At 39.8% G+C, this 22,613-nt stretch overlaps 1 protein-coding gene across 9 annotated transcripts in view; it reads left to right on the top strand.

The window, feature by feature from the left end:
* LOC128684207 (cold shock domain-containing protein CG9705) overlaps positions 1 to 22,613 on the top strand; it is a 65,102-nt gene that overhangs the window by 18,277 nt on the left and 24,212 nt on the right. For 5 of the 9 annotated variants that reach the window (XM_053770370.2, XM_070094428.1, XM_070094443.1 and 2 more), the window contains one exon: positions 13,557 to 21,455. In XM_053770370.2, the coding sequence (XP_053626345.1) occupies positions 13,557 to 13,722 (166 nt within the window). In that variant the 3' untranslated portion in view covers positions 13,723 to 21,455. Of the gene's footprint in view, positions 1 to 13,556; positions 21,456 to 22,613 lie in introns of those variants that run through there. The other 4 variants (XR_011393195.1, XM_053770365.2, XM_053770368.2 and 1 more) reach the window with 1 other exon arrangement.

Raw genomic sequence — 22,613 nt, 5'->3', positions numbered from 1 at the left:
CAACCTGGCCAGCTCGGAGACACGCACTCCACTTTCATACTTATCAATGATCTTTTTCTTCATCTCTATTGTAATTCTCACCCTTATTGCTGTAGGGTTGGCACTAGAAGCTTTCTTGGGGCCCATGGTCACTTATTTTCCAGAAAAAGCACCGAAAACACTGTAATAATACGAAATATTCCGATTGTATGCTTGGATGTTACCGCGGAGGCTGGCTGGTAAACAATGCCACTGGCGGCACATGTGAGGCTGGCTGAGGGCGCACATTGGACGCGTCTCGGACGAAAATCGGTGAGCGGGTTTTTAAGCGGTATGCGAGGCAAAATTTTTGCGATTAAAGCAAGCGGTATGCGGATTAATCGTTATGTGATGCCAACGGTATGCGGGGGTCCTCTGTACTGGCAGACTGCTTATACAGCAGCTTAGGTTCTGGGTTACTACCATAGAGCAGACATTGCTGTAAAGTGAAACACAGTCTTCTTTCACTTTCATATGCATATGAATTCCTGATAACATGTTCACACTATCGTATATTAAGTGAGCAATAGTGCTAGGCCTAAAAAATGTATATGCAGTGGACCCCCGGTTATCGGCCATAATCCATTCCTGAAGGTTGGCCAATAACCGAATTAATGTTTCCCATAAGAATTAATGGAAAGAAAATTAATTTGTTCCAAACAAAAATATTCACAAAAAAAAATAATTTTTTTTACAATTATGTTAACCCTTTCAGGGTCCGTCCCATAGATCTACGGCTTCACGTTGAGTGTCCAAACCGTAGATCTACGTCAAAATTCTAGCGCCGTCAAATTTAGTGCGAAAGCACTCATAGGCCTACATGTGAGAGAACGGGTCTGCATGGTGGGTGTGCGCCATAAACAAAAAATCTAGGCGCCCGCATAGCATTGTGGGAACGCCGGCTCAGTTACCCTTGTTCACCATGCCTCGTCGCAAGTCAGCTCTCACTCCCCGGAAAATTGGGACTCTCCTCTTCCTATCTGATAGTTCTGACACTGATGGAAGTGGAAATGAAGACGAATTCTATGGCTTTGATCAGTTAGTGACCGAAAGGAATGACCAGGATATCGATAATAGTGCAGAAAACCCTGACGATCCTCAACCTTCTACCTCTGGTGTGGGCACTTGTGACTCACGGTCAGTTGTGCCTCAACGCAAGAGAAAACTAATATTTTCGCGTGGCCAGGCCTCTGACTTCAGTAATGATGATGATAGTAACGTGGATTGTGATTTTATTGCACTTGACGATCATTCGAGTAGTGATAGTGAGGAATCATATTCACCAGTGAAGCGTCGGTATGTACGCTGCTGCATGCGCTCGGGTAGTGTACCCTATGCTGTGCCCAGGGGACGGAGTACATCCCGGAGTACATCCCGTGGCCCTACACCAGGTTTAGATAGTGATAGTGAGGATGGTGTGGCTACACTTGGCATGAATAGACCATGCCAAGTGGTGATGGTAGTGGCACCGCCATGCGTGACTCACCAGCCCAGGCTGGGACCCACGCTGCTGACTCGTCAGTTCAAGGACAAAGCGGAGCGTCAGCCACCAGCCCACCACAACCACAACCACCCGCACAACCAGCCTATGATGTCCAGTATCCACCAGCAAACCGTATCTGGGATTGGCAGCAAAATCCCAATTTTGTTCCCTAGCCCCACCACTTTGATGACTCTCAAAGTGGAATTCTACCTACTTGTCCCCTTGGAACCATGGCCAATGAACTGGAATTCTTTGAATTATTCTTTGACCAGCCATTGATGGAAACTATTATCAGGGAAAGTAATAAGTATTTTGAGTAGACCATGGCAAATATGATGATATCACCACAGTCAAGACTACACAGGTGGAAAGAGACGACTGTTGCAGAAATGTATTTGCTTTTTGCAACAATAATGCTTATGCCTCATGTCTATAAGCATAATATAAAAGCATACTGGTCCACAGATCGGCTAATTTCTACCCCGGTCTTCAGTGAAATCATCCCAGTGAACAGGTTTATCTTACTCTTGTGTATGTTGCACTTCTCTGATAAAACCAGGCCTGACAGAAGTGACAGGTTATACAAGATTAGAAATGTTTTTATGTATCTCAAACAAAAGTTCAGCATATACTTTTATCCATTCAAGAATCTTGTAATTGACGAGTCTTTGATTTTGTTCAAAGGTAGACTGTCATTCAAGCAGTATATACCGAGCAAGAGGAAACACTTTGGTATAAAACTGTTTGTACTCCGTGACTGTGACAGTGGCCTGGTGTTGGATATTGTTGTATACACGGGAAGTAAAACATTGAAAGATACCAAGATGTTATTGGGTATCTCAGGTGACGTAGTGAGAAACATGATGGCACCTTATCTTGGTAAGGGGCATACATTATATAGCGATAACTGGTACACAAGCCCATTACTCAGTGATTTCATGCGAGTGAACAAGACAGATGTGTATGGCACAGTGCGTTCTAATCGTAAACATATGCCCAGGCTCAACACAGGTGCTCGTGGCGATGACGTGCAGGTGTTTACTGCCAATGACATCATGGCATTACGGTGGCATGACAAACGAGATGTCACGTTGACAACCATTCACTGTAATGAAATGCAAGACAGTGGCAAAGTTGATCGAGTGACTAATGAACGTATTCGAAAACCAGTGACAGTGATTGATTATACACAAAACATGCGCTTGGTTGACAAATGTGACATGCAGATTGGTTTTGTTGATTGTGTTCATAAGAATTACAAGTGGTACATGAAACTTTTTTTTCATCTCATGGACATTTCAATGCTCAATGCATATAATATGTACCAAATAAAGACCGGCAACAGACCACCGTATGGTGGATTTTGTTTGTCTGTTGTCAGACAACTCATAATGAAGTACAGTGGACCCCCGCATAGCGACCTTAATCTGTGCAAGAGGGCTGGTTGTTATGTGAAATATTCGGTATGCGAATGAATTTTCCCCATAAGAAATAATGGAAATCAAATTAATCCGTGCAAGACACCCAAAGTATGAAAAAAAAATTTTTTTACCACATGAAATGTTAATTTTAATACACACAAACTGAAAAAGGCATGCACAATTACATGACACTTACTTTTATTGAAGATCTGGTGATGATTGATGGGATGGGAGGAGGGGAGAGAGTGTGTTAGTGTTTAGAAGGGGAATCCCCTTCCATTAAGACTTGAGGTGTCGAGTCCTTTTCTGGGGTTACTTCCCTTCTTCTTTTAATGCCACTAGGACCAGCTTCAGAGTCACTGGACTTCTTTCGCACAACATATCTGTCCATAGTGGCCTGTACCTCTCGTTCCTTTATGACTTCCCTAAAGTGTTTCACAACATTGTCAGTGTACAGGTTGCCAACACGGCTTGCAATAGCTGTGTGAGGGTGATTTTCATCCATGAAGGTTTGCACTTAAAGCCACTTTGCACAGATTTCATTAATCTTTGTAGTAGGCAACTTCTTCAATTTCTCTCTCCCCTCCTCTGAACCAGTTTCCTCAGGTCTGGCCTCTTGCTGTTGAAGTTGATCTATCAGCTCATCAGTGGTTAGTTCTTCATTGTCCTCCTCCACCAACTCTTCCACATCATCTCCACTAACCTCCAACCCTAAGGACTTTCCCAATGCCACAATGGATTCCTCAACTGGCATAATCCTCTCAGGGTTAGCCTCAAACCCTTCAAAATCCCTTTTGTCTACACATTCTGGCCACAGTTTCTTCCAAGCAGAGTTCAAGGTCTTCTTAGTCACTCCCTCCCAAGCCTTACCTATAAGGTTTACACAATTGAGGATATTAAAGTGATCTCTCCAAAACTCTCTTAGAGTCAGTTGAGTTTCTGAGGTCACTACAAAGCACCTTTCAAACAGAGCTTTTGTGTACAGTTTTTTGAAGTTTGCAATAACCTGCTGGTCCATGGGCTGCAGGAGAGGAGTGGTATTAGGAGGCAAAAACTTCACCTTAATGAATTTCATGTCCCCATAAAGTCGCTCTGCCACGTCTGTAGGATGACCAGGGGCATTGTCTAACACCAGGAGGCACTTAAGTTCTAATTTCATTTCAGTTAGGTAATCTTTCACATTGGGGGCAAATGCATGGTGTAACCAGTCATAGAAAAAGTCCCTAGTGACCCATGCCTTACTGTTTGCCCTCCACAGCACACACAAATTTTCCTTGAGGACATTCTTTTGCCTGAACGGTCTGGGAGTTTCAGAGTGATACACTAATAAAGGCTTCACTTTGCAATCACCACTAGCATTGGAACACATTAACAAAGTAAGCCTGTCTTTCATAGGCTTATGTCCTGGGAGTGCCTTTTCCTCCTGAGTAATGTAGGTCCTGCTTGGCATTTTCTTCCAAAACAGGCCTGTTTCATCACAATTAAACACTTGTTCAGGTTTCAGTCCTTCACTTTCTATGTACTCCTTGAATTCCTGCACATATTTTTCAGCTGCTTTGTGGTCCGAACTGGCAGCCTCACCATGCCTTATCACACTATGTATGCCATTACGCTTCTTAAATCTCTCAAACCAACCTTTGCTGGCCTTAAATTCGCTCACATCATCACTAGTTGCAGGCATTTTTTTAATTAAATCCTCATGCAACTTCCTAGCCTTTTCGCTTATGATCGCTTGAGAGACGCTATCTCCTGCTAGCTGTTTTTCATTTATCCACACCAATAAGAGTCTCTCAACATCTTCCATCACTTGCGATCTCTGTTTCGAAAACACAGTTAAACCTTTGGCAAGAACAGCTTCCTTGATTGCCTTTCTGTTGCCCACAATAGTAGAGATGGTTGATTTGGGTTTCTTGTACAACCTGACCAGCTCGTAGACACGCACTCCACTTTCATACTTAGCAATGATCTCTTTCTTCATCTTTATAGTAATTCTCACCCTTATTGCTGTAGGGTTGGCACTAGAAACTTTCTTGGGGTCCATGGTCACTTATTTTCCAGATAAAGCACCGAAAACACTGTAATAATACGAAATATTCCGATTGTATGCTTGGATGTTACCGCGGAGGCTGGCTGGTAAACAATGCCACTGGCGGAACATATGAGGCTGGCTCAGGCCGCACATTGGATGCGTCTCGGACGAAGGACGGTGAGCGGGTTTTTGGGCGGTATGCGAGGCCAAATTTTTGCGATCAAAGCGTCCGGTATGCGGATTGTATGGTATGCGATGCGTACGGTATGCGGGGGTCCACTGTACCTGGTAAGAACACCTGCTATACAACAAGGTCCTCGAATTACTCAGGATATACCCAAGCGTTTGAGGAGGGAAGGTGATCATTTCATAATACAGCTTCCTTCAACTCAGAAGAAATTTGCTCAGAAGAGATGCATCGTCTGTGCACAAACAAAACGACGGCAACAAAGACGCAAAGACACCCCGTTTATGTGTGAGGAATGTAAGGTGCCTCTGTGCATGGTGCCTTGTTTCGAGGAGTTCCACAAGCTCCAGCAGTTCTAAAACCATGTCCAGTGATTGTAAATATGTAAATATATGATAGAACATTAGTATTATACAATATTTGTGCATGTTTATTGTAATAAACAACAGTGGTAAACAATAATATGATAATAACTTTAGTGTGGTTATTGTGTTCAATACAGTGAGTTTATATATATACATTATATACAGTATTGGTTTCTCAGGCCCCAAATGTTAGTAGGAAAAGAAAAAAATTGGAAAAGAAAAGAAAAAACTACAAAAACCGCTAAATAAAGTAATGCGTGTATGTGGAATTCATCGATGTTGCCGCCACCACATCATTTTGGACAAACTTCTTGGCACTGTATCTCGGTAAGTACTGATCAGAAATTTTTTTTGGTCTTATTACCTTCACAAAAATATGCTCTTTAATTCTGTAAGAATTTTTTTTTTTTTTTTTTTTTTCTTCAAAATTTCTTGGACACTGGAGCACCGCTTCAGATTTTGGCCTTGGACCCTGAAGGGGTTAAGTATTACATACCTTTATTGAAGGCTAATGCTGGCTTCTGGAAGATAGGGAGGAGGAAAGAGGGGGGAGTTAGTGTTTGGAAGGGGAATCCCCCTCCATGAAGACTTTAGGTAGCAAAGCCTTCTCTGGTGTTACTTCCCTGCTTTGTCTTTTAATGCCACTAGAACCAGCTTGAGAGTCACTGGACCCCTGTCTCACAAAATAACTGTGCAGAGTGCTCTGTTTCTGGCATCTCCTTAAGATTTCCCTGAAGTGGGACAGGATTTTGTCACTAAATATGTTGCAGATATGGCTTGTTTCAGCTTTGTCAGGGTGGTGTTTCTCTACAAAAGCTTGCACCCTGGTCCACATTGCACACACCTCTTTAATCTCTGAAGAAGGCACCTCCTTCACTCCCTCTTCCTCCTCCTCTGAAGCAAGTTCCTCAGCTGCAGTCTGTTGCTGTTCACAGGAACTTTACTAGGAACTTTCTTTGGAGCCATGGTTACTTATTTCACAGTTGCACTGCAAGAAAAACCACTAAAAACAATGGTAAACAAGCGAAATGTTTGGATGTATGAGCAGAAGCTTCCTCAGCCACCAAGAGACAAAGCCAAACTGAAGCGCAAGTTGACCCAGCCGACGGATGGACGCGTCCAAAACGGCCGATAACCGAGAGCCAAAAACCCTGCCGATAACCGAGTTGGCCGATAACCAAACTGGCCGATAACTGGGGGTCCACTGTACAATACAGTAGAGCCCCCACTTATATGGCAGGTTAGGTTCCAGGCTACCGCCGGAAAGCAGACATCGCTGGAAAGCAGAACACCATTTTTTCCACTTATAAATGCATATAAATGCCAGATAAGAAGTGTACACTAACATATATTACATTAGCAATAGAACTAGGCATTAAAAACAATAAAAAGTAAAATACACACACAGTACACCCATTACTTACCTTAAAATATTTGTAGTCTTAATGCAGGGTGAGAGGTGAGTTTAATTTGTAGGAAGTCAGGTCTGGGAGGTATGGTAGCCAGCCACGTCAGCCCACCCCACCCACACGTAATATACTACATTTAATTAAAGCTCCCCAGAGCGATAAAATACATATACAGTATATTCAGTAATCACTTTAACCCTTAAACTGTTCAAACGTAGATCTATGTTTGCACGTGTAGTGCTCCAAATGTAGATCAGTGTTTTATTTTTCATTCCTTCAAATTTGGCACAATAGGCTTGAGTCGCCTAGACATGAAAGAATGGGTCTGTGCACTAAGTGTGCACAGTATTAAAAAAATCAGGGAGCACTTAGTACCTTGTGGGAGTACCAGTTCAATTGAGTGCCAGCTAAAGCATGGCATACACCAGGGATTCACTGATGCCATGTTGCATTAACACTCCCATTTTAAGAGGAAAGTAAAAATAGGTTAGATAAATATGTGAGTGAGTGTGGGTGGGTGTGAGTTGGACCTGACTAGCTTGTGCTACTAGGTTTGATGTCATGCTCCTTCCTTCAATGGATGTGACCTGACTAGGTGGGCCATTGGTCTAAGCTGGTGGGGGGAGGGTGACATGGACCTGCCTTGCATGGGTCAGTAGGCCTGCTGCAGTGTTCCTTCTTTCTTATGTTCTTATGTATTCGGCAGGCTGGCTGGCTTGCTTTGGCTGTCTCTGGCTCTGTCTATATCTCTGTCTATCTATATCTTTGTCTAAATATATCTCTATCTATATCTCTGTCTCACATGCGCACACAAGTACAGTTATTATACATAGTGTAAATTACCTAGGATAACCCAAAAATTCCAGGTAGAGATAGACAAATAGACAGACAGACAGACAAACATGTTTGTGTGTATCAGTGAAAACAAATATAGCCAGGGTTCCCCGAGCGCCCATTTATCAAATGCCACAGTTGTCGTAACACCATTCTTCAAGGAGTTTGATATACTATACTCCAGGCAGACAGAAAGACAGGTAAGCAGAGACAGATACAGACATATTTGTGTGGAACAGTGATAACAGATACAGCGAGGGTTAGCTAAATACATGAGCAAGTGTGAGTGGTTGTGAGTTGGACCTGACTAGCTTGTGCTACCAGGTCTGATACCATGCTCTTTCCTACAGTGGATGTGACCTGACTAGGTGGGTCATTGGTCTAAGCCGGGGGGGGGGACATGGACCTGCCTTGCATGAGCCAGTAGGCCTGCTGCAGTGTTCCTTCTTTCTTATGCATTCGGCAGGTTGGCTGGCTTTGGCTGTCTCTCTATCTGTATCTGTCTATTTATGTCTCTCTTACATGCACACATGAGTACAGTTATTATACATAGTGTAAATTACCTAGGATAACCCAAAAATTCCATGCAAAGGTAGACAGATACAGACAAATAAATAGACAGACAAGACATGTTTGTATGTAACAGTGATAGCAAATACAGAGAGGGTTAGCTGGAGCAGTGGGCATTTATCAAATGTCACTAGGCTGTCAACAGTATAGGGATGCCTTTCATAACACCATGCTTCAGGGTATATGCCAGAGTATCTAAAACATTGCTGGGACCTATAAATACTTTGAACATATTTCTAGACAATAGTAAATAACCCAAGCAGGTGTAAATGTTCACCTGTCAATGTGATTGTGACTATGTGAGCACTATTTCAGTACCTAATATTACTGTCAGAACAAAGATTGGCTATGAAATTACAAGAACTATTATAAATTTTAATTATCAGAACATAAAAAATATATAAATTAAAATAAAAACAAGAAAAAAGGTATATTGGCAACACTTCTGCAAGCGGCAGGAGTCAATGTTGCTATCAGTTGAGCATCCAGAGCCAGCTTCACAGTCTTATATCTCGGTAAGTACTGACCCTAATTTTTTTTTTTATCCTGTAACATGTAGAAAAATGTGCTCTTCATTTTAAAAGAAAAAAAAAATTATTTTTCAAAGCATTTGGAGCGCCACGCAAGTGAACGTAGATCTACGTTTGGACAGTTTAAGGGTTAAAGTATTTGTAGTCTTAATGTAGGGTGAGAGATGAGTTTAATTTGTAGGAAGTCAGGTCTGGGAGGTATGGTAGACAGCCATGTCAGCCCACCCCACCCACACATAATATCCTACATTTAATTAAAGCTCCCCAGAGTGATAAAATACATAATACTGTACATTCATTAATTACCTTAAAATATTTGTTGTCTTAATGTAGGGTGAGAGGTGAGTTTTATTTGTAGGAAGTCAGGTTTTGAAAGTATGGTAGCCAGCCAGGGAAGCCCTCCCCACCCCACCCACACATAATGTAAACAAACCAGATGAACGCTTGTGGTTTTCGTCACTTTACATTGTGTACAAGTTGTATCCATGTTGATACAGTAGAATAAATAAAGAGAAACACTCCCATTCTCATGTAACACCATTTTTAGAAGAAATGATGCCCTGAGTGAAGGCATACTTAGGTACAGGTACACATACATATAATTATCATAATAATAATAATGTAGGTATGTAGTCTGCCTGGGCTACATACCTATACCTACCTACATAGCTACACGATATTTAATGTGGCCCAGAGCCATATTATTACCGTCGACATACCATGTTCACTGAGTTTAATCATTTCTAACTACCTTTAGATCCTATCATAAACAAAAGGAGAAGTAATGAATAATTCATGCCAAGAATTGTAAACGAAAGCGTTATGTATTAACCCTCTGACTGTTTTGGTTGCATATATACGTCTTACGAGCCACCGTATTTGATATATGTATACTCATAAATTCTAGCGGCTTCAAATCAAGCAGGAGAGAGCTGGTAGGCCCACATGTGAGAGAATGGGTCTGTGTGGTCAGTGTGCACCATATAAAAAAATCCTAAAGCACCCAGTGCATAATGAGAAAAAAAAATCCGACCTTTTTTTTATTTAACCCTTTCAGGGTCCGTCCCGTAGATCTACGGCTTTACGTTCAGGGTCCAAACCGTAGATCTACGCCATGAGCTCAGCTCACTCTGATAAACTGTGAGTGGTACATTTGGGCCTAGATATGAGAGAATACATCTATGTGGTATGTGTGCACCACATAAAACAGATCCTGCAGCACACTGTGTATAATGAGAAAAAAAATGAAATCATGATTTTTCGATTAAAACAGCAACTTTGCAGTGTTTTTTCGTATGTTTTTTATAGTTGTATTTGCGATTTCTTGGTCTCATTTGATAGAATGGAAGACATATTACAGAAATAGAGATGATTTTGATTGGTTTTAGCACTGGAAATGGCTTGAAACTGAGCTCAAAGTAGCAGAAATGTTAAATTTTTGCCGATATTCAAGAGTAAACAAACGACCTCATATGTCTAATACACGTCAGCTGGTGGGTCTAATATACATTCACAAATATGGTGATGATATTTATACAATTATTACAGTATTGCATAACAGTAAATCTTCTATTTTTTGGTGTGAATAAAAATTCATTATGTGAATAAAAAATAAAAATGGAATTTATTTGTAAAGCCTCAAAACATAACTAATGAACAGAGGAAATGTTAGTTTAGTGCCAGGAATGCCTACATTGTTCATTCTGGACCCTATTTTGAAATTGGAATATTTTGAACTTTGTGTTAAATTGGCCAAATTAACAATTTCCGATCACTTTATTTTGTAGTTGAAACAGTTGACTTGGCGATTTCTTGTGCTCAATCGATAGAATAGAAGTAATACTAATGAAATAGCTAAGAATTTGGTTGATTGGAATAATGTAATTGGCCTAAAATGGGAGTCAAAGTCGGCAAAATCGCCGATTCGTAAATATCGCTGACACATCAAAATTCGTGAGAGCATAATTTCGTCAATTTTCCACCAAATTTCGTACTTTTTGTTTTATTACCTTCACAAAAAGATTCTCTACGATTTCATAAGAAAAAATAACAAATTTTTTTTTTTTAAATTCTTGGACACTGGTGCGTGACTCCAGATTTGGGCCTTGGACCCTGAAAGGGTTAAAATGCTGACTTTGTGATCTATTTTCGTATAATATTTATGGTTGTATTCTCATTTTCTTGGTCTCTTATAGAATGGAAAACACATTACAGAAATAGAGGTGATTTTGATTGGTTTTACTACGAAAAGAACGTTGAAATGGAGCTCGAAGTAGGGGAAATGTTTGATTTTTGCCGATGTTCAAAAGTAAACAAATGATGTCATTTTCCAATAAATGTCCAAGTAGCCATTCTAATATGCAGTCATGAATGGGTTGACATTATTTATACAATTATAACAATATTGCAGTAGTCTGCATAACAGTATATCTTTGATTTTTTGTTTGAATAAAAATTCAAAATAGTAAGCAAGAGTAATATCAGAGGGGCGTGGAGACATGACTGATGAACAAAGAAAATGTTATTTTAGAGCCAGGAATGTCTGCATTGTTCATTCTGGACCCTACTTTGAAATTATCATATTTTTTAATTTTTGTGAAATTGGCCAAATTGCAAATTTCTGACCACGTTATTGGGTAGTTGAAATCGGTAAATGGGCAGTTTCTTGTACTTGATCAATAGAAAAAATGGAGTTCTAAAGAAATAGATATGAGTTTGGTCGACTGGAACAATGGAATTAGCCGAAAATAGGGTTTAAAGTGGGCAAAATTGCCAATTCGTAAATATCGCCGAGGTTGCTAACTTTGCGAGAGCATAATTCCGTCAGTTTTCCATCAAATTTCATTCTTTTGGTGTCATTACAATCTGGAAAAGATTCTCTATCATTTCATAAGAATTTTTTTAAATTTTGCGACATCAGGAGACATCTCAGGATTTATGGTTGCGACAGTCAAGTGGTTAAGGGGAATGAAGTAATGTTTTCCCTTCACCCAGCTACCATACCTCCATAGTATATAAACAGCATGTTTATATGCTATGTAATGTGTTTCTTACATAATTTTGAAGAAAATATCATAGATGGATTAATGAAAATGTCTATATTGATGTAAAATTAGACATTTAATGTGCCCAAGAGTGATTATTATTACATAATAGAGAGATGTCCTCATGGAGAATGTAAACAAACCGGGTGGTGTGTGCCATATTTGAAAGACCGCTTGCCGTATAGAAAATTTTGGTCATAATTTGAGATCACCGTATTAGCGGAACGCCATAAGGAGAAACGCCAAAAAACAAGGCCCTGCTGTACACACATTACTCATCTTAAATTATTTTTGTCCATAGCTTATAGTTAGTGGTGAGTATATTTATTGTAGGAAGTTTGAATAAATGAAGAATGGGTATAATTGAAAATTGCTGCATTAGTGAAACACTGTAAAGTGTGGCCCGCTTGTATGTACAGCCTTTCCTCACTTAGCAACATACTCATTTACCGATGACTCGGACTCTTGACGTGTTCTCTGACCACTATTCATACCTAAATAATGTATATTAGAGCTGATTTCCTCTATTCTGTTTATTACGTTATACAGTACACTACTGTATAAACATTTAAAAATATACCGGAAATGTTATAAATGGTGCAAAGGTGACATTAAAACAATACGTAAGATGGTTGACACAAACCCACTACCATTATAGTGTGCTCTTCACTTAGCGATGAATTCGTTTACTGACATGGTCTTAGGAACGAAACTCCATCATTAAGTGAGGACAAGCTGTATATACATAAAGGTGTATTTTTTCAGTGTTTATGTAGCCCCTGTTTTAGGGGTTTCATTGACTCATGTTAGTCAATAGGCCTAATAAACTGACCATTGCACATTAACATACATTACTTATCTTCTCCAGTAACATGCAATGCCAGTATGTACATAGTTTTTCTGGGCCCTTGCATAGGGTCAAAGACGCAATTAGAGTATTGCAAAGTCCATGATATCCACTTATATGACCTCATGTCCAGCACTTCATGCAAGCAAGTGCAACTATGGCCTTGCCATAGTTGCACTTGCTTGCTTAGTTTACATGAGTTTTAAAACAAATTGCCTATGCTTCTCCAATGAGAATCTTGAGCCAATCATCCTTGGATTATGACCTGAACTGGGATACTGTTTTATTGAAGAAGAAAGAAGCAGTATGCATTCAATAGTATTCCCAGATTTTTATAAATTTTGATTGATTTTTTTTATATAAATTGGCCATAAATTGAGGGCATATGTTAGGGCAAGTTGAGTTATGCCTGAGAAAATGTTTTGCAGTATATTTAAGACAGTGAGAATTGCCTTGATACTGGTGAAAGGCCCTTGGAATTCAAATTTACTGTGCTTAGATCAAGTCTGATTCCCTCCCATTCTCCAGGAACTGTATGACCCAGTGGGTTTAGTGCTTCCCCATACTATATACAATAATAATAATCTATATACATATTAAAATCCAGAAACAGAATTAGCAGATAACTTATGATTATGGTTGGTAAAGTGGTGAATAGTGAGGCCCCATTTTTTCCTCAATTTATAGAGAAAAACAAGTTTTTTTTGTTAGTCACTTTGTCTTCATGGGTGTAGCACAAGTTATTTACAGAAAATTAACAATAAAATTACTTGTTTATTTTAAGGTGATTAACTTTGTCTTGTATAATTTGTTTTGCAGCATTGAAGGAGAGTACGTTCCTCAGGAGGGAGATGAAGTGACGTACCGCTTGTGTCCCATCCCTCCTAAAAGAGAAAAATGCCAAGCCACGCATGTGCGTATTATTAACTTCACCCCTGAAGTGCATCATCGCTGGGACTGCAAACCTGAAGAGGAAAAGCATTAGGATCCATGCAACTCACTAACAACTGCCAATATCAGTATGGTTATGTATGTGATCTTTGCTTTAACTGTATTTTGCTGATGGTAAAGTGTAACTGATTTTAAATCATTTTGTTGCAATGTAGGCCGGCAAAAACACACACACCCTAAAGATTGAGTCGGAAGTCAATTGAGCCATGCCAGGAGTGCCAGAAAACCTGCCTGATCTGCTGGGTGCATACAAACATGCACACTCAGTATTTACTGCACACACATTAAGGCAATAGATATATCTGATATAATTATGAACCTACAATATTAATGACAGTTATAATGTTGAAGTTTGATGGTGGTCATTGTATAAAAATGTATACATGTTACGTAGAAGTAATTTCATCAGTAATAATTACATTTCAGTGCCACACTACCACTGTTGTTAGTATTATCTGTGACTCATTAATTATTCATTATTAATCCTAATACTCAACAATGATCTTGAATGGCTGTTCTTGTAAACACTTACCCCTGTTTTATTGCTTTTACTAAAGCTACATTATACATTGTTTTGTTACAACTATATTTGTATTTGTGTACAGTATATCTATGTATATGTAATGCCTTTTGACCAGTTGGTCAAACAAGGAGAAAATAAAATCTAGAGAATTCTCTCATGCATTGATAAATATATGGTATTTTATGAATTAACAGGGTACAGGAATTTTAAGTGTTTTTACATAAACTTACACAGTAACAATTTAAACTCAACTTTGGCAAAATGATTGTGGCTTTATAAGCCAGTATTGCAAGCTCTCTCTGATAACAGCGATTCCTTGATTTAACATATTGATAGGGGGAGTGAATGTTCTTTAAAAGTCAATAGTCCATTAAATTCTAAGGATGAAATTGATTTTCCACGATTGTAAAATTAACAGATAATTCTCAATTTGTTAAACCCAAAAGTCAGTTTACCCAGCAGATCACAACAGTAACAGATAATTCTGGATTTAACAGACTGTATTAAATCTGAAGTAAATCTGTCCAGTGGATCATAGCATTAACACAGTTCTGGGTTTAATGAACCTAGTCTGTGACTTATGGATGCCCAGCCACAGATTTTTAATGTTAAATCCAAAATGTGTTAAATCAGGGTCAGTAAACTCAAGGTTTTTACTAGACATACATTCATGTACACATATGTATATGCATATACATGCATGCAATAAGATCACAGTAAACAGGTGATATCACAATATGCAGAACAACCACTGTGAAAAAATAGTGAAATTCAAAGTGCTTTTGTGACATCTCACATTATCAGGGAACTATATGGAACTTCTCACATTATCAAGGAACATATAGTTCCTTGATAATGTGAGAAGTCACAAAAGCGCTTGGGATTTCACTATTTTTTCACAGTGGTTGTTCTGCATATACATGCATACTTACGTCAGGGTTGGCATAATTGTCTACGTTTTAAAAAGGTACATCTCACCTGGGTGCTAGATTTAAAAAGAAAAATGCATATAAGTAGGCAAAAATGAGGTTAATTTTTTTTTACAATAAAACAACCTGATAGAATATTACTGTCAGTCCACAGAACAAAAGACAGTTGTGTTTATTAACTAACTTGTGTTGTTTTTTTTTTTTTTTTTTTTTTAGATACGAACAGACTTCTGGTGGAAAACTTATTTTGTCTATACAGTTGACAGTTATATTATACAGGTTTATTTTCCATGCTTAGGCTATTACGTTATTGAAAAATTGCGGCAAAATTTTATATAACGCTTAATAAAATTAACTTAATACAGTTTAGCTTGTTCAGTTTGTGGGTGGGGAAGAAATTAGGAGCGTCATCCACGGGCTACAGGGGTATTTACCAAGCTTCTGGAACAAATTTAACACTGCAGATGCCATCAGCTATGCTAGAAGTGCATGGAGTGAAGGGCCCCAATCAGCATTAAATGCAGGCTGAGGAAAGTTATGTCCTGTAGCTAATTCTTTCACTGGTTTCCCCTAGCTTGAGAGTTGAGTACAGGAAATTGTTCAGCTGGCAAGGAGAATACCAGGTGATAGCTTTGAAGATATGATGGAAAAAGATGTAAATGAGCTCTTAGAAGATGATAATGATGAAGACAGGAGTCCAGAGGAAATGTTGGCAGAGCTCAATGTACAGATACAAGGGAACCAGATAAAAGATGATGAAGAGCCTCCAGAAAAACAGTTAACATTGCAGCAGTTAATTGAGCAGTTTCATGTTGCTGCTAAACTAGTGGACTTTTTCTCTGAAGAGGACCCTGACAAATCTAGAAGCAGTACTTTGAAATGGGGTCTAGACCAGCTGATGATGCCTCATTGTCAGCTGCATATTGTAGTGCAGAGTAAAAGAGCCCAGAGATCCATTACTGGTCTGTCACCCCCTTTTTTTTTGATCTCTGCCGTGATGGTGTGTGTGTGTGTGTGTGTGCAGGCCCTAAATTTGCCTGCTGGGACAGCTGGCCTCTTGGTTGCTTCTTGCCCATTATCTGCTGAGAAGTCCTTCCTCATAAGTCAGTTCTTGTGACTATTATTACCAGAGGTTATGCAGCCCTAAAGCCACCCCACTGGTTATGCATTCTCCACTGCACTGTGGAACCTTCTAAGGTCTTCACAACATACAACTCAACTTTAGATGATGGTATATGTAGTTCTTTGTTGAGTATCTTGTATGTTTGTAGGGACATTGCTCTTCTCCAGGTGATTATCACTGCTCTAAGGACAACTTCTTGAGGGTCAATGGGCTATACGTTGATGATAGCTGGCGGCGACTCAGCATTGTCTTGTGATGTATTATAGAGATGAAGCTGCTGGGTCACTCAACTCCTGATCTGACCAGTATCATAGTACTCGGCCTTCCATTGATACTTATCTGCCATGGACGCGATGTTAGAGTCGCTCGCAATCTTCACATTGAGCATGAAAGCCTTCCTGTTTTCCAAATCACATATCAGTAAGTCAGGCTTTCGTGTACCAAGCACTGTTGGTATCTGCAGCTCCTTAGCCACAGCATGCTTCTTTACCACACAATCTGCGGCGATGCATCCACCACGTTATGTCGTCGGACCCGTTGCCCATGGAGTCTTGGACACGCCTGCAGGTGTCCCAGGGACTCATGTTGATCACAACCTTCACAGGTTGTATTTATTGATCTTCGTCCTCTTGCACGCCTTGTTTTAGTTGGCATTAAATTATGTTTGATCTTCAAGGCATCAATATATATGGCCTCCTTCATGAGGCTCGTTCCATTCGCCATCCATCTATGGACCTGCGGGACGAAATGATGTTCCTTCAGTCCCGCGCCATCTACCGAACCCACTAAGACATTGGTCCATTCCTTAAGCTCCTGCTGTCTAATCGTTACAACAACATTCCTCACTTTACTTTGTCCAACAAACCTTAATGCCTTAAGGGTGTTCGGGTGTAAGGCCAGGTACCTTATTACGTGATCTTCTGAATTGTGGAATGCATCAAGCCTGTTCCTCCACAATATTGGAACCCTTGTTGACAGACAAATATACCCTAGATGCCCCGCAGCTGCTGGTGCATAATATACACCAATTGCTGTATCTTTTGGTAACTTCAGCCATTTCTTAAACATTTGCCTGATCAATTTGTCCGACGTCCTCAAGGTAGTCTGACAGACGCCACCCAGCACCATGATATGTATGATGCCAGGAATCAGGTGCTTATTTAACGTATATAACCATTGTTGTGGTTTTAGGGGAGCTTCGTCAAGCGTCGCAAGTTTCTCACGAAGCTTTTGGATGTCAGGCTTTTCCCTTCCAGCTGAAGAAAAGTGCATTCCCAAGTACTTACATACTGCTGTTGGTTGAAGGGAATGCACTCGGGCTTCGTAAATTTCCATTTTGTGCGTCATACATACGTACCATTTCTTCATTCTTGGTACCATTTGAAGTTTTAAAGTGGCACACTTCTGTGTGTTTATTTCTAACCCTGATGCTTCCAACAGCCTCAAAAACAGCTGCAACTGTGCATGAAGACCTTGTTCGGACTCAGCAACCAACACCACATCATCAGCAAAAGCCAAGGCAAACACCTTTGACTCAGCATCAGCTATTGGCCATCCAATCTGCTCGTTTAAAGCCAACAGCGCTTCATTCATTGCTATATTAAAGAGAATGCATGAGAGGGGGTCCCCTTGCTTCACCCCTCTACACACACTCCCTTCTTTTCCCATAACCTCAGTAGATGCATCAGCATAAGTTGACATAATACAGTGGACCCCCTGCCTTACAATATAATTTCATTCCAGAAGTATGTTCAGGTGCCGTTACCGAACGAATTTGTTCCCATAAGGAATGTTGTGAATTAGATTAGTCCGTTTCAGATCCCCAAAAATACACATACAAAAGCACTTACATAAATACACTTACATAATTGGTCGCATTGGAAGCTGATCGTAAGGCGGGGGTCCACTGTATAATTAATCACCAAAAGAGGTACATTGTGTATTTGGAATGCCCTTCTAACCGAAGAATGGTTTACGGAGTCATGGGCTTTCTTCACATTTAAAAATATAGTATACAGCAGTTTTATCTTGGTTTTGCTCTCACTAATTTTTGCATCCAACAACAACACATTCTGGGCCAGGCCATCCGTGGGTAGAAACGCTCTTTGTGCCATGTGGAGGGGAACCCAGTTGACCCACCTCGCTGCCAGTATTTTATGAAACGCTCTCACAATAATACTAGATATAGTGATGGGTCTGTATTGACCTGGTTGGTCAGGATGATCCACCTTAGGCAGAAAAACAGTTCTGGCCTTTCTAAAAACCTTCGGCAAATATCCAATATATATCCAGATGTTAAACAAATCGACCCAGAAGTGTTCAGAAACATTTTCAGATCTTTAAGCATCCATCCATCAGGACCTGGTGCAAAAGTGCCATTGGACGCAGCTACCGCTCTCTTAAACTCATCCACCTTGACAGGTAACTGTAGCTGCCATAATTGATTTTCAACAAGTATCTGCCTTGGTCTTACATCCTCCTCAGATGATCTAGCGAACAAATTCAACCAAAACTCCTGTAGTTGCTTTTTAGATACAGCTTGCTGTTCAGGGGCACCCAAGTGCCGCCAACTTCCTTCCAGGACCATCTTTGCACACTTGGACCTATCCTTGTTATACAGCTTCTGCAGATCTCTATAAACTTGTCTCCTTCTAGCTCTTTTTCCTCCCCTGTTGTTATACTGGGGGCATTCCTTCCTTGATTTCCTTCTCTTTCATTTTTAGTACGTAATCATAATTTCTGCCATTTCGTCCAATACATTCTGGACAGAGGCAACACATTCATTGTTAAAACCAAACTCCCCATACCCATCCCTCATTTTCTCCACACAAAGAGTAACAAAGTGTAACATGTTCTGTAGTTTCTGAGATGTGTTCGCGTATGCACACGTGTTCAATGTATCAAGTAGGTGCTGTGTTAGTGCATGTACTGTTGGAACACACAAATTGTGGGAGATCTCAATTCCGAAGTGTCCCTCCCTTCCCCCAATTCCGTCGTTCTCAGCCTTCTAGTGAGGAACATCTTGAATCCTTTGAACACCTCCACCAACAACAACCTCAGACATTAATCTGTCTACTAGAGCTCTATAGGACGCGACCTTCCGGTGACCCTTTATTGCCTCCACCAATCTCTTGGTGTGGGCTTCCGCCAACAACAGGTTCATCCCCGCAGGGACACCTTGACCGAATTTCCTGGCCTCTCTCAAGATCTTCACCTCAGCCATAGCCAACACATACTCTTCCTCCTTAGACCATCTGGTCCTCACATGGGCAACTGCCCCCTCCACATCCCTATGATATTCATTGGGATGCTTACTCCTCTTATGGATGGACAACCTATTCCTGGTTCTACAAACCATACAATACTTAAGACATCGAAATGGAGCTCCATTGCCAACAGCTACCATCACTAGATAAGGACCACTCAACAGAAGTAGGGTTTTGCCGTGCACAGAACTTGAGTGAGACTTGCTCACTTGTATGACAACCCGTAAAAGCTAAATTCACATAAAAAGGCTTTGCATGTGGCAGAATGTGCAGTTTTAGCCTCAGGCTGACTGATCACCTGCGTTACCAACTCTCACCTGGAATATATCCGGAAGTACTACACGAGGATCTTAACCCCTTGACTGTCGCAACCCCAAATCTTGAGGTGTCTCCTGGTGTCGAAAAATTTCCAAAAATAATTTTTTTTTCTTATGAAATGATAGAGAATCTTTTCCCGATTGTATTGACACCAAAAGAACGAAATTTGATGGAAAACTGACTGAATTACGCTCTCGTGAAGTTAGCGACCTCGGCGATATTGACGAATTGGCGATTTTGCCCACTTTGAGCCCTATTTTTGGCTAAATCCATTGTTCCAGTCGATCAAACTCATAGCTATTTCTTTAGGACTCCATTTGTTCTATCAATTGAGTACAGGAAACTGCCCATTTTCCAATTTCAACTACCCAATAACGTGGTCAGAAATTTGCAATTTGGCCAATTTCACGAAAATTAAAAAATATGACCATTTCAAAATAGGGTCCAGAATGAACAATGCAGACATTCCTGGCTCTAAAATAACATTTTCTTTGTTCACCAGTCACGTCTCCACGCCCCTCTGATATTACTCTTGCTTTCTATTTTGAATTGTTTATTCAAACAAAAAATTGAAGATTTACTGTTATGCAGACTAATGCAATATTGTAATAATTGTATAAATAATGTCAACCCATTCATGACTGCATATTAGAATGGCTAGTTGGACATTTATTGGACAATGACATCATTTGTTTACTTTTGAACATCGGCAAAAATCAAACATTTCCCCTACTTTGAGCTCCATTTCAAGGTTCTTTTCATAGTAAAACCAATCAAAATCACCTCTATTTCTATAATATGTTCTCCATTCTATCAAATGAGACCAAGAATACAACCATAAATACTACACGAAAATTGACCACAAAGTCGGCATTTTAAATAAAAAAAAAGGTTGGAGTTTTTTTTTTCTCATTATGCACTGTGTGCTGCAGGATTTTTTTTTTATATGGTTGATTGGGGAGTTTCTTGTGCTCAAACAATGGAAGTAACACTAGCGAAATATCTAAGAATTGGGTCGACTGGAATTGACCTAAAATAGGAGTCAAAGTGGGCAGTATCACCGATTCGTAAATATTGCTGATGTAGTGAAATTTGCGAAGGTGTAAATTTTGCCATTTTCCAACAAATTTTGTACTTTTTGTTTTATTACCTTCAGTAAAAGATTCTCTACCATTTCATAAGAAAAAATAATTTTTTTTTTAAAATTCTTGGACCCTGTAGACTTGGATCCTCAAAGGGTTAAGAAACCTGCTTAACTGAGTAATTTTTTTTAAAGCCAATTATGGAAAAATGTGTTGCTCATTATTGTGCCAATCCTAATGTAAATATTCACATACACATATTCATACATCTATACACATATATGCATATACTCATGTATGTACAAGAGGGCCCTGTTTCTATGGCTGTTATGTTCCCGACGATAAGTGAAATTCACCGACAATTGTAATTTTTTTTTATGTTGAATGCATCTTGAAACACCTGATATGTTTACATTATCATATATTAAGTGCTCAGTACAGCTAGCCATAAAAAAAAAAGGTACAAAAGTAAAATATACACACAGTACATACAGTATTAGAATATACAAAGAGTCACAGAAAAATTTATACTGGCAAGGAAAGAGTTCAAGAACAGGGACCCCAGTGTTTACGTTGATGTGTAATGAGATGGTCAAGAATAGAAGGGCATGGATATGAAGACAACTGATACAAGGCTGACACATGGAAAAAATAAGCACAATTGGCCGAGAGAAACTTTGAAATTTTATTTGTGAAGCAAGCTGCTGCTTCAGTCAGTGAACACTGATGGACAGCAAGCTTGTTTATACAAATCATAGTCAGCTGAGTTTCTGGGTAACAGAGGTCATAATATGGGTGAAGAGCAAGAAAGGGGTGCTGAAGGCATCTACATTGGTGTTATTGCAACTTGATCTGTAGCCTGCAGGATGTCTCGCCTCCATGCATTTCAGGTCACAGCCACTGCACAGTATGATATAAACACCTGCATTATTGTGGTTCAGGCATTTGTCTTTAAACTGGGTTAAATCTTTTATGGTCCTAGATTTGATAGTAACAGCACTTATCTTGTTCTTGGAGAGGATGGGTGTGATGTGTCCTGTTGAAACCAGAGAACAACATAGAAGAGTCTTTCTTCCTGTTGCTCTCCAAGAGCAATACATAGGTGTTGTTGCCATCACATTTAGCACCATCAAAGACTTAACTAGGCTGAAAGCCAACTGCTTGGACCACAGTAACATAGGTGTCTGCATTATACCATACAGTGACTGAGAGCAGAAGCGTACAGATCAGATTGCAAAAACATCAGCGTGCATCAAGAACTCACAATACAAATAATGCTTGTTACACATGAGGACACGCCTACACAGTTGCTGTCCTAGAAAGATTTCCCTCTGATCTTCGTGGAAAGAAATAAAACACTTTTCAGATGCCTAAAAGCTGCTCTTATATGGACACAAACTTTTTTTTTTTTTTTTTTTTTCAACAAGTCGGCAGTCTCCCACCGAGGCAGGGTGACCCAAACAGAAAGAAAATCCCCAAAAAGAAAATGCTTTCATCATCATTCAACACTTTCACCTCACTCACACATAATCACTGTTTTTGCAGAGGTGCTCAGAACACAACAGTTTAGAAGCATATACTGTACGTATAAAGATACACAACATATCCCTCCAAACTGCTAATATCCCAAAACCCCTCCTTTAGACACAAACTATGATCCAATAAAATTAAGGAGCTTTCAGTT

This window comes from Cherax quadricarinatus, chromosome 4 (assembly GCF_038502225.1).
Source record: "Cherax quadricarinatus isolate ZL_2023a chromosome 4, ASM3850222v1, whole genome shotgun sequence".
In the NCBI taxonomy this organism is placed as follows: Eukaryota; Metazoa; Arthropoda; class Malacostraca; order Decapoda; family Parastacidae; genus Cherax; species Cherax quadricarinatus.
This window is presented reverse-complemented; position numbering and strand designations above follow the sequence as displayed.